Source organism: Ambystoma mexicanum, chromosome 13, assembly GCF_040938575.1.
Source record: "Ambystoma mexicanum isolate Mex_15411 chromosome 13, UKY_AmexF1_1, whole genome shotgun sequence".
NCBI classification, from domain to species: Eukaryota; Metazoa; Chordata; class Amphibia; order Caudata; family Ambystomatidae; genus Ambystoma; species Ambystoma mexicanum.
The window spans coordinates 790135488-790148915 of record NC_090938.1 but is presented as its reverse complement, the minus strand read 5'-3'; the positions used below and the strand labels follow the sequence as shown (position 1 = coordinate 790148915).

General features: G+C 46.4%; 1 protein-coding gene across 1 annotated transcript in view; it reads right to left on the bottom strand.

The window, feature by feature from the left end:
• Window positions 1–13428, bottom strand: part of LOC138521977 (decapping and exoribonuclease protein-like) — a 263723-nt gene that overhangs the window by 201206 nt on the left and 49089 nt on the right. Inside the window, exons 2-4 of the mRNA XM_069635170.1 lie at window positions 9995–10376; window positions 8168–8373; window positions 4353–4560 (exon numbers count right to left, since the gene is read on the bottom strand). Of these exons, the coding sequence (XP_069491271.1) occupies window positions 4353–4560; window positions 8168–8373; window positions 9995–10359 (779 nt within the window). The 5' untranslated portion in view covers window positions 10360–10376. The remainder of the gene's footprint in view (window positions 1–4352; window positions 4561–8167; window positions 8374–9994; window positions 10377–13428) is intronic.

Sequence of the window (13428 nt, the reverse complement as noted above, 5' to 3'; positions counted from 1 at the left end):
TGCACACAATGGGCGTTGGAGAGGGCATTCGCCTCCACTAAGTATATGCCAGTTACGCTTAATAATGGCATTAACCTTGTTGGAAAGTGGATTGAAGGTACTGACAAAAACTATTTGTTCTTCGGTTTTCGCCTTTGTTCTATACTCCAAGAGAGCTTCTCTGTTATTATTCCTAGCGCGTTTCTAAGCTGTTTTTACAATTTTTTTGGGATATCCTCTTGCTATTAATTTAGCGCCTAATGCTGCTGCTTCTTTTTCGAACGTACTGATGTCAGAACTATTGCGCTTTAGTCTAAAAAAGTGTCCTACTGGGAGATTTTCTCTTGTATGTCTCGGATGGCAACTATCATACTGAAGCAGAGAGTTTCTGTCCGTTGCTTTATGATAAGGTTTGACCTTTAAGGTGTTGTCTGCAGTGTGGGCCCAAATGGTTAAATCAAGAAAGTTGATCTTGTTGGTACTGCTTATAGCTGTAAATTGCAGAAATGTATTCTGTTTGTTGAGCCAGTTCAAGAAGGCTTCCAATTCTGAAGCACTCCCATCCCAAATGACTAAAATGTCATCTATGAACCTGCGCCAGATCTGTAGATGAGAAAAAAATGGATTGGATAGGTCATAGATGACATTTTTCTCGAAGTATTCAACAAACAGGTTGGCTGCCGATGGGGGCACCGATGACCCCATCGCTGTCCCATGAATTTGATGGAACAGTTCCTGATTAAAACTAAAGAAATTTTCTTTCAAGGCCATAGAAGCGCACCATAGAATGAAGCTATTAGGACACTCACCTTCTGTTCTTTTAGTTAGAAGAACATCTTCTAGTACCTCTAAAGTAAGATCTTGAGGAATGCATGTGTATAGTGACACGATGTCGAGACTCACTAGCAATTGCGTTTGATTATTGAATGGATAGTTCTCAATTATTGTAATAACCTCTGTAGTATCCTGAATATAGGAATACATTTCGCGCACAAAAGGTTTTAAGTAGGCGTCGGCGAATTTGGTCAAAGGTTCCTAAAGTGAACCTAGGCCGGACACGATTGGGCGTCCAGGTGGGTTGGGTAGTGATTTATGAATTTTAGGTAAAATGTAAAACTGAGGTATGGTCGTTTTTTTTGCAAGCAAAAATTCATGTTCTTGTTTACATATCCACCCTCTATCAAGTGCTTTATTGATTTTTTCTTCAATCATGGACTTTAAACGTGGTGTGGGATCTTCTTGAACTTTCTTATAGAATGTCTGGTCTTCAAGTTGGCATTTGCATTCTGAAATATAGGCTTTACGATCTAACAGTACAATAGCACCACCTTTGTCTGCTTTGCGCACTACTATCTCTGTGTTGGCCTTCAAACATTTTAGGGCTATACGTTCTGCTCGTGTTAAATTTTGAAACTGTTGTACGGTGGTATTGTTCTGTTCCAACAGTTTTAATTCTGACAAAACTCTTTTTCAAAGACCTGTGCTTCTGGTGTTTGGCTTGTTGTAGGAGGGCAAAACCTCGATGGGTTCTTTAGACCACTATTGTTTGGCTCTTTGTCATAAGTGTTTTCATGGAAAAACTGTTTCAAATGGATCTTGCGGAATAACTGATGGATTTCTGTTCTTAGTTTGAACCCATCATAGGGTGTGGTAGGTACAAAGCTTAAACCTTTATTCAATAGAGCTTCTTCTGTTTTAGACGGGGTATATTTTGATAAATTAACTAATAACCCCTGGTGCTCCTGAGTTGGCGTGGGGCATAATCCCAATCCTCGTGTTGCGCTTCCTCCTCTAAAAAACGCTGCCTTTGGGGTGGGGGGCCTGATCGTCCTCTATTAGGTCTAGTATACATAGAACGCCCGCCACTATTCTGTCTACCGCGCCCTTGTTGTCTAGTAGGTCTACTATTGTAGAAATGATCATGCCACTGACCTCAGAAGTGGTGACATGAGAAATGATCATGCCACTGACCCCAGAGGCGGAGGCATGAGAAATGATCATGCCACTGACCCCAGAGGCGGAGGCATGAGAAATGATCATGCCACTGACCTCAGAAGCGGTGACATGAGAAATGATCATGCCACTGACCTCAGAAGCGGTGACATGAGAAAGGATCATGCCACTAATCCCAGAGGAGGTGACATGAGAAATGATCATGCCACTGACCTCAGAAGCAGTAACATGAGAAAGGATCATGCCACTGACCTCAGAAGTGGTGACATGAGAAATGATCATGCCACTGACCCCAGAGGCGGAGGCATGAGAAATGATCATGCCACTGACCCCAGAGGCGGAGGCATGAGAAATGATCATGCCACTGACCCCAGAGGCGGAGGCATGAGAAATGATCATGCCACTGACCTCAGAAGCGGTGACATGAGAAAGGATCATGCCACTAATCCCAGAGGAGGTGACATGAGAAATGATCATGCCACTGACCTCGGAAGCGGTGACATGAGAAAGGATCATGCCACTGACCTCAGAAGCGGTGACATGAGAAATGATCATGCCACTGACCTCAGAAGCGGTGACATGAGAAAGGATCATGCCACTAATCCCAGAGGAGGTGACATGAGAAATGATCATGCCACTGACCTCAGAAGCGGTGACATGAGAAACGATCATGCCACTGACCTCAGAAGCGGTGACATGAGAAAGGATCATGCCACTGACCTCAGAAGTGGTGACATGAGGAAGGATCATGCCACTGACCTCAGAAGTGGTGACATGAGAAAGGATCATGCCACTGCCCTTAGAGGCGGAGGCATGAGAAATGATCATGCCACTGACCTCAGAAGCGGTGACATGAGAAATGATCATGCCACTGACCTCAGAGGCAGTGGCATGAGAAAGGATCATGCCACTGACCTCAGAAGCGGTGATATGGGAAAGGATCATGCCACTGACCCCAGGGGCAGTGACATGAGAAATGATCATGCCACTGACCCCAGAGGTGGTGACATGAGAAATGATCATGCCAGTGACCCCAGAGGTGGTGATATGGGTAATGATCATGCCAGTGACCCCAGAGGTGGTGATAAGGGTAATGATCATGCCAGTGACCCCAGAGGCGGTGGCATGAGAAAGGATCATGCCACTGACCTCAGAAGCGGTGACATGAGAAATGATCATGCCAGTGACCTCAGAAGCGGTGACATGAGAAATGATCATGCCACTGACCCCAGAGGCGGTGGCATGAGAAAGGATCATGCCACTGACCTCAGAAGCGGTGACATGAGAAATGATCATGCCACTGACCTCAGAAGCGGTGACATGAGAAAGGATCATGCCACTAATCCCAGAGGAGGTGACATGAGAAATGATCATGCCACTGACCTCAGAAGCGGTGACATGAGAAAGGATCATGCCACTGACCTCAGAAGCGGTGACATGAGAAATGATCATGCCACTGACCTCAGAAGCGGTGACATGAGAAAGGATCATGCCACTAATCCCAGAGGAGGTGACATGAGAAATGATCATGCCACTGACCCCAGAGGTGGTGATATGAGAAAGGATCATGCCACTGACCCCAGAGGTGGTGATATGAGAAAGGATCGTGCCACTGACCCCAGAGGAGGTGGCATGAGAAATGATCATGCCACTAATCCCAGAGGAGGTGACATGAGAAAGGACCATGCCACTGACCCCAGAGGTGGTGATATGGGAAATGATCATGCCACTTACCCCAGAGGCGGTGGCATGAGAAAGGATCATGAGACTGATCCCAGAGGTGGTGACATGGGTAATGATCATGCCACTGACCCCAGAGGTGGTGATATGAGAAAGGATCATGCCACTGACCCCAGGGGCGGTGACATGGGTAATGATCATGCCACTGACCCCAGAGGTGGTGATATGGGTAATGATCATGCCACTGACCTCAGAGGTGGTGATATGCGATATAATGAGGTCACTGACTCCGGAGGTAACATGGTGTTGATATGAGAAATGGTGAGATTTCACCCCAGAGGCGGGTGATATGAGAAATGATGAGGTCAGTGACTCCGGAGGTGGCATGGCGTTGATATGAGAAATGGTGAGGTCACTGACCCAAGAGGCGGTGATATGAGAAATGATGAGGCCACTGACCCCAGAGGTATCAATATGAGAAATAATTAGGTCAGTGACTCCGGAGGTGGCATGGTGTTGATAAGAGAAATGTTGAGGGCATTGACCCCGGAGGCATTGACATGAAAAATGCTGAGGTCACTGACCCCGGAGGCGTTATCATGAAAAATGATGAGGCCGATGACCCCAGAAGCATCGATATGAGAAATTGTAAGGTCACTGACAATGGAGGGGTTGATATGAGAATTGATGAGGTCACTGACCCTGGAGGATTTGATACAGGAAATGGCGAGATCACTGACCTTGGTACATTCCTGGTGTCACCCCTCATTTGACTAGTCTTCAGCTCCACGTAGCATGCCGGAGCCTTCTGCTGGTAGTTGATGTCCTGGCCATCCACCTCGGCTGAGAAGAGCAGGGAGTGGCTGTTCAGGGAAGCCTTCAGCACAGTGAAGAACGCCTCGTTGTCATTCAGCACTTCTGAGGGATTCGGATCTTGGCCGGCTTTGGCTAAACGACATAGGGAAGAAATGCAAATTAAATATGCGATATAGCTCTGCTTTTGGCACCTATACGATCTGTGTTGCCTGAGGTAGCCCTGTTGCCTGTATCATATGTGCAGCCTGAGGGATAGCTCTGCTTTTGACACCTATATGATCTCTGTAGTCTGAGGTAGCACTGTTGCCTGTAACATCTGTGTAACCTGAGGGATAACTCTGCTCTTGCCACCTATAAGATCTTGGTAGCCTGAGGTAGCACTGTTGTCTGTAACATCTGTGTAACCTTAGGGATAGCTCTGCTTTTGGCACCTATAAGATCTCTGTAGCCTGAGGTTGCACTGTTGCCTGTAACATCTGTGTAACCTGAGGGATAGCTCTGCTCTTGCCACCTATAAGATCTTGGTAGCCTGAGGTAGCACTGTTGTCTGTAACATCTGTGTAACCTGAGGGATAGCTCTGCTTTTGGCACCTATAAGATCTCTGTAGCCTGAGGTAGCACTGTTGCCTGTAACATCTATGTAACTTGAGGGATAGCTCTGCTTTTGACACCTATAAAATCTCTGTAGCCAGAGGTAGCCATGTTGCCTGTTACATCTGTGTAACCTGAGGGGTAGCTTTGCTTTTGGCACCTATAGGATCTGTGTTACCTGAGGTAGCAATATTGCCTGTTACATCTGTATTATTAATAAATAAACAAACTGTTAGGGTTGGCTCCTGTGCTTGCATGTATGCTGTGCCAGGATCGATGTCATCATTAGAATGTAGGTTGTGAGTGTGAGGTTAGAATGTTTAGAGTTGAATGGGTTCTAACCCAGGCAGTTACAAGATGTGAGCCTGGGTGGTGGGAGCCAGTGGGCTCTTGTCCCCGATCCTCTTTGTATCTCAATGACTTGATGACATCGGATCCTGTAACCCAAGAAGCTAATAAAGTAACCGCTAAGAGTACCTGGCCTGAGTATCCTGAGTGTCCTTTGGAGTGAACCCTATGACCAATAGCCGGTCATAACAATTGGCGTGGGCATTGTAGGTGTGATGTGGCGTTTGTGTGCATTGGTGTCCAACCTAAGATTTCTGCTAGTGCGACTGCAGCGCTGCTTAGCAGTTAACATTCTTTGTGGTGGTTGTGTGTAGCGTGTGTATCTGTGTCTGATGTATGTTTTGTAGTAGTATGTGAGAGTTTTGGGCCAGTTTAGTGCATGACCAAGGAGTGGTCAAGGAACTCTGCGGAGTTGGTGGTGTTGTGTGTGTGTGGCCCTGCAAGGTCAGATACGAATATACTAGTGGCCGGCTGGTATGGAAACCTGTTGGAGCTTTTGATGGGTGTTGGTTAGTGACTCTGCGGGGTCCAGAGGTATCTAGTAGGAGACTAGTACCAGAAGCTTTGATGTTGTAGTGATTAGTGGCTCTGCGGAGTTCACGTCAAGCTTTGTGAAGCTTTGATGTTGCCTTGGGTTGCGGCTCTGCGGAGCCCAGAGGCACCTAGCAGGGGACTAGTGCCTGAAGCTGTGTGAAGCTTTGATGCTGTTTGTGGTGACCTTATGGAGTTGTTAGGGTCCAGGGATTTCGCTTGAAATTCTTAAGATGAAGGTGACATTGCATCTTGTGTTTTCTCTTATGGAACTTTTAGGTGGTTTCTGGAATTGTTCTCAATTTCAGAAGCCTGGCAACGTTTCATCTGCAGCTGTGTTCACTTTGGGGTGTTATGAATTGTTTAGAAGGGCTCAGTGTCTGGCCAACATTTGTAGCTAGTACTGGTGGTGGTTGTTTTAGTGACAGCTAGTTGCCTTTATTTTTGGTGTGATTGGGTGAGTGAGTGGTGACTTGGTGTGGCTGTGTTTGCTTGAGCTTCTGAATGGGTCTAACAGCGGTTTGAGTTGTAAGTGTAGTTCCTAGCTGACCCGGGTAGATTGTTGGGTTGTTAGTAAGTGTCTCGTGTTGTTACGACAGTACCTGGTTTTTCCCGGTTTTGGGAGTTAGTGCTCGGAAGTGGCAGTTCGAGGTTTCTTTGTGGCAGGGAGGAACGGATGGAGTTGTGTGTTTGGTAGTGTTTGTTGTGGTTGCCAAGGAGGGCGGTTAGTGCTCGAAAGTGTCAGTTCGAGGTTCCTCGTGGCAGGTGGGAACAGAAGGTGAATTGTGTTGCTTTGATTGGTTAGGCGTGTTAGTTGTGGCGGCTGGGCCTGTCATAGGATGTTAATTAAGCCTGCTGGTTCAATTTCCCGGTGGTAAGTGGAACAGGGTTGGAGCGAGGAAGTCATGTGCAGAGTGTGGTAGTGGGATTGTCTTTATGCAACAGGAGGAGGTGTTAGGGTTGGCTTCCTTCTGGTGAGTTTGACATATGTTTGTTTGTTGTAGGAAAGGAGGTGTTAGGGTTGGCTCCTGTGCTTGCATGTATGATGTGCCTGGATCGATGTCATCATTAGAATGTAGGTTGTGAGTGTGAGGTTAGAATGTTTAGAGTTGAATGGGTTCTAACCCAGGCAGTTACAAGATGTGAGCCTGGGTGGTGGGAGCCAGTGGGCTCTTGTCCCCGATCCTCTTTGTATCTCAATGACTTGATGACATCGGATCCTGTAACCCAAGAAGCTAATAAAGTAACCGCTAAGAGTACCTGGCCTGAGTATCCTGAGTGTCCTTTGGAGTGAGCCCTATGACCAATAGCCGGTCATAACACAAACAAACAACCTTGAGGGATAGTGCTGCTTTTGGCACCTATAAGATCTCTGTAGCCCGAGGTAGCCCTGTTGCCTGTAACATCTGTGTAACCTGAGGGATAGCTCTGATTTTGGCACCTATACGATCTGTGTTGCCTGAGGTAGCCCTGTTGCCTGCAACATCTGTGTAACCTGAGGGATAGTTCTGTTTTTGGTACCTATAAGATCCCTGTAGCCCGAGGTAGCCCTGTTGCCTGTTACATCTGTGTAACCTGAGGGATAGCTCTACTTTTGGCACCTATAAGATCTGAGTTGCCTGAGGTAGCAATGTTGCCTGAAACATCTGTGTAACTTGAGGGGTAGCTCTGATTTTGACACCTATAAGATCTCTGTAGCCTGAGGTAGCACTGCTGCCTGTAACATCTCTGTAACCTGAGGGATAGCTCTACTTTCTGCACATGTGGGATCTCTACCCTAAGGGTCAGCCAAGTTGTTTCACCCTTCAAGACCTGTGTACCATGAAGGCGAGCTCTGCTGTCTGAGCTTTTAAGGGCTGATTGAGTCTGTTGAACCTGCAGAATGAGGGATGGCTGGGCTGTCAGACACTTCAAGATCGGTATAATATTTGAGATAGCTCTGCTCGTCAAGCCCGTGAAATCTGTGCAAGCTGAGAGATAGCTCTGAACCTGTAGGATTTATATAACTATATCTTTGCACCCTGAGGGATAGCGCTGCTCTCTGACACCTGTGGGATCCACACACTGTGCGGGTCATCTTTGTGTTGCAAGGCTTGAGTCTGTTGTGTCGATGTATGATTCTTCGAGATAGTTCTTCTGTTTAAACCCCCTGCATAGTCTAAGCTATTGCTCTAACAGGCCTCAGAAAAGAAGGCACTTGGACTTTACCACGGTGACCAAGAACCCAGGTGCAGGGCCCGGGGTGTGGGTCTATTGCCAGCTCTGGTACCTGAAGTCATGTAGTGCTCAAACTTGTGCCCCATGAAGTTGTAGTGTTCAGCTCTTTCTGATGGAGGCTCCTCTTCTCTCTCCACGAGCAGGAAGTAGGTCCCGAGGAACAGCGTGACGGCCATCTCCCAGCCCCGATCGGCATAGGGTGTCAGGAAGACCTTGGCCAGGTGGCCCCGGCGTGCCACGAAGTCAAAATTCAAAGGCCTGAAGGTGAAGGCAGGGAAGACGGGTAGAGGGGAAAAAGGGACTCAATGAATGGTATGGGAGAAACATTGTGACGTAAGTGGAATAGTGGAGATGATGAGGGTAGGGCCGGAGAGAGACAATGCGATTTAGAGCAGGAGAGAGGGAATAGGTCAGATGGGAGAGGGATGATAATGTAGAATGAAAGGAGAACGAGAAAGACCAGATGACAAGGAAAAGAAAGGCAGTGGGGGGGCACAGGGAGGGCATTGAGAAAGGAGAAGGAAGAAACAAAAAAGAGGTGAGATGTGAGGATATTGTTTATGAACTAACACTGGTCCAGTTCTTTTAAAAGAAACATCTTGAAAATAATTGTATTGGATGAAAATCCAATGTACATATATATATATATATATATATATATTTTTTTTTTAACAAAATAGCACTTTGATGTCTACAGTTGAACTGTTGGTTTGGTTGGTCTGACTCACTGCCTGGCTGGACCCCTGCCCGGCCTCTGGTCTGATTGGCTTTGGCATAGGCCAATAGGAGAGGGCTCAGTACTGCCAGCTGTGAGGCCTGCCAGATTGACTCCTGGCCTGAAGAATGCTCACCTTCCTCCATCAGAACTCGTTGACGTTGACCCTATGTCTAATCTTTCGCTACACTGATGAGGGATGGTCCGAAGGTTTACCATGGATTCTAACCCCTACTGTTGCTCTGGTTAATTCTCCAATCCATTGGTTTTTCAGCCGGTCATGCTATTCCATGAATGAATCATAAACTCTGGCCTTGCATTGGTAAGGTTGCCCAGAACAATGGGTATAGATTAATGGTATAGATTAATTCACAACCTTCCGGCCATCAGTCTTCAGAATCACAAAAGTCATTCTGTGCAGGATTGATGTGCCCAGAAGAAGCCATGACTAGAAACCCATGCTCCACCTGACTGGTGATGCCCCATGCGGCTGAAACATGTCCAGGGACGCTTGTGGGCAGAAGGGATGTGACCGTGCAGTTCTTTTCTCTTTCTGTAATGGCCTGGCAGACTTAAAAAGGGTGGTCCGGAGGGTTGCCCAGAGCAATACCAACCCATTCCTAGCCTTTCAGCTATGACTCAGAGCCCACCCTTTAAAGGCAGTGGTGCAGGAGACCGGCCCATCCTATGGGGCGCAGGGGGAGGGGAGCTGCCTGATTGAGCTTTCCCGGGTCTGGAAAATGCTAAGGGCTTTGGCTGCACTCCCTCTTCCCTGGGTTTCAGTGGGTTGGCGGGGAAAGGAGCGATGCCTTTGGGTGACTGAAGAAAGACTTGCTATGCTGCACACCACCCTCACTGGCTCATGAGTTGGTCTTCCAAATCAAGGGCGTTGTGGTGGCTGCCCCTTTAAGGGCATAGACGCGCGGCGGAGTGACGCAACATCTCCTTCCCTGGCTTGTACCAACCCAGGGTTCCTGCTGCATGCATGTGTTGACGCTGGCTGTGTCCAGGTAAGAATGCAGAGTGTAATGCAAGGTGGACCTAATGTATTGCCCACCCCTCCCTTTAGATGGCTCTTGATATGATATAAGTCCTTTATAACGCGCCTGGACACAATTGTTGCATTGGGGAAGCGGGCCCATCGCTGTGCGCATTGTAGCTCACCTCCAGTCTGATAGAACCCCTTCAGTCGCAGCCCGCAGCTGCTGCCCACTCGCCAGGCACCACCTGAGCAGCGCGTGCAGCCGGCCCTCGTCATTGTCCATGTTCATCTTGATGTAGCGGTCGTAGTAGCCATCCATGAGGTCCCATTGCACCATTGCGATGGGTCTGGCATCCAGCCTTAAGTAGCGCTTGTTCTGTGCGTCGTTTGGGAAGCGCCCCTCGGCATTGACAGAGACGCAGCCAATCTCCCTGGGCCGGTAGCTGGGGAAATGGAATGGTTCCTTGTAGTGCTGATGCCTCACACGCAGCATTGAAGGGAGTGATGATCCCCGAGGTTGCCCTTGTCTTGGTTCTCCTCTGAACATGGCACTTTCTTTGTAAACTGCAAATCAACAGGCATGTTCAAAGATGTGGGCAACGTTTCACCTGCACATGACTCCTCCTCCCCTTGTTACTTTGTATACATGCACTAGAAGCACATCAATTATAAGCGCCCGAAGAAGGCACCAGTCAGAGGCTGCAGCTGTTGGGCACGTTATAGGTAGTGCTGGGGTGCTTGTTTATGGGCAAACACAGAGAAGCCGTCAAGCCTAATGTCACGAAGGGCAATCTTTTCATGCTGCACCTGTGGAAAAGCAGCGTATCATTGGATTCAATGGTAAAATAACAGCTCCCATTGAATCCTATAGGCTGAAGGGTCCCATGGGTAGGGTGACGATTGCATGAGCTTGTAAGAGGCAGCAGGAGCTGCTGGAGGTGGAGTGTGCCCAAGAGAGGTCTACAGAGGTAAGCATGAGGCATGGGGTTGCATGTCTTCTGCCACACAGTTTAAAGTCACAAGTATAATTACTTGGTAAAGCCATACATGCAGTCATCTCTGTATGTGCTGAATGAGTTGCTGTGTAATATCTGTGTATGCTGAATGAGTTGCTGTGTAATCTCTGTGTATGCTGAATGCATTGCTGTGTAATCTCTGTGTATGCTGAATGAGTTGCTGTGTAATCTCTGTGTATGCTGAATGAGTTGCTGTGTAATCTCTGTGTATGCTGAATGCGTTGCTGTGTAATATCTGTGTATGCTGAATGAGTTGCTGTGTAATCTCTGTGTATGCTGAATGCATTGCTGTGTAATCTCTGTGTATGCTGAATGAGTTGCTGTGTAATCTCTGTGTATGCTGAATGCATTGCTGTGTAATCTCTGTGTATGCTGAATGAGTTGCTGTGTAATCTCTGTGTATGCTGAATGCATTGCTGTGTAATCTCTGTGTATGCTGAATGAGTTGCTGTGTAATCTCTGTGTATGCTGAATGAGTTGCTGTGTAATCTCTGTGTGTGCTGAATGAGTTGCTGTGTAATCTCTGTGTATGCTGAATGTATTGCTATGTAATATCTGTGTATGCTGAATGAGTTGCTATGTAATCTCTGTGTATGCTGAATGAGTTGCTGTGTAATCTATGTGTGTGCTGAATGAGTTACTATGTAATCTCTGTGTATGCTGAATGAGTTGCCGTGTAATCTCTGTGTATGCGAAATGAGTTGCTGTGCAATCTCTGTGTATGATGAATGAGTTGCTGTGCAATCTCTGTGCATGCTGAATGAGTTGCTGTGTCATCTCTGTGTATGATGAATGAGTTGCTGTGTAATCCCTGCGTATGCTGAATGATTTGCTGTGTAATCTCTGTGTATGCTGAATGAGTTGCTGTGTAATCTCTGTGTATGCTGAATGAGTTTTTGTGTAATCTCTGTGTATGCTGAATGAGTTGCTGTGTAATCTCTGTGTGTGCTGAATGAGTTGCTGTGTAATCTCTGTGTATGCTGAATGTATTGCTGTGTAATATCTGTGTATGCTGAATGAGTTGCTATGTAATCTCTGTGTATGCTGAATGAGTTGCTGTGTGATCTATGTGTGTGCTGAATGAGTTACTGTGTAATCTCTGTGTATGCTGAATGAGTTGCCGTGTAATCTCTGTGTATGCTAAATGAGTTGCTGTGCAATCTCTGTGTATGATGAATGAGTTGCTGTGCAATCTCTGCGCATGCTGAATGAGTTGCTGTGTCATCTCTGTGTATGATGAATGAGTTGCTGTGCAAGCTCTGTGTATGCTGAATGAGTTGCTGTGTAATCCCTGTGTATGCTGAATATGTTGCTGTGTAATCTCTGTGTATGCTGAATGAGTTGCTGTGTAATCCCTGTGTATGCTGAATGATTTGCTGTGCAATCTCTGTGTATGCTGAATGAGTTGCTGTGTAATCTCTGTGTATGCTGAATGAGTTGCTGTGTAATCTCTGTGTGTGCTGAATGAGTTGCTGTGTAATCCCTGTGTATGCTGAATGATTTGCTGTGCAATCTCTGTGTATGCTGAATGAGTTGCTGTGTAATCTCTGTGTATGCTGAATGAGTTGCTGTGTAATCTCTGTGTGTGCTGAATGAGTTGCTGTGTAATCTCTGTGTATGCTGAATGCATTGCTGTGTAATCTCTGTGTATGCTGAATGAGTTGCTGTGTAATCTCTGTGTATGCTGAATGAGTTGCTCTGTAATCTATGTGTGTGCTGAATAAATGGCTGTGTAATCTCTGTGTATGCTGAATGAGTTGGCGTGTAATCTCTGTGTATGCTAAATGAGTTGCTGTGCAATCTCTGTGTATGATGAATGAGTTGCTGTGCAATCTCTGCACATGCTGAATGAGTTGCTGTGTCATCTGTGTATGATGAATGAGTTGCTGTGTAAACTCTGTGTTTTCTGAATGAGTTGCTGTGTAATCTCTGTGTATGCTGAATACGTTGCTGTGTAATCTCTGTGTATGCTGAATGAGTTGCTGTGTAATCCCTGTGTATGCTGAATGATTTGCTGTGTAATCTCTGTGTATGTTGAATGAGTTGCTGTGTAATCTCTGTGTATGCTGAATGCGTTACTGTGTAATATCTGTGTATGCTGAATGAGTTGTGTAATCTCTGTGTATACTGAATGCATTGCTGTATAATCTCTGTGTATGATGAATGAGGTGCTGTGTAATCTCTGTGTATGCTGAATGAGTTGCTGTGTAATCTCTGTGTATGATGAATGCGTTGCTGTGTTATCTCTGTGTATGCTGAATGAGTTGCTGTGCAATCTCTGTGTATGCTGAATGAGCTTCTGTGCAATCTCTGTGTATGTTGAATGCATTGCTGTGTAATCTCTGTGTATGCTGAATGTGTTTCTGTGCAATCTCTGTGTATGTTGAATGAATTGCTGTGTTATCTCTGTGTATGCTGAATTAGTTGCTGTGTAATCTCTGTGTATGCTTAACGAGTTACTGTGTAATCTCTGTGTATGCTGAATGAGTTGCTGTGTAATCTCTGTGTATGATGAGTGAGTTGCTGTGCAGTTGTAACATGTGGTTGCTCGTTAGAAGTCTCGGGCTGTTAGAAGGAACTCTCTATGTCTAAAAGAGATG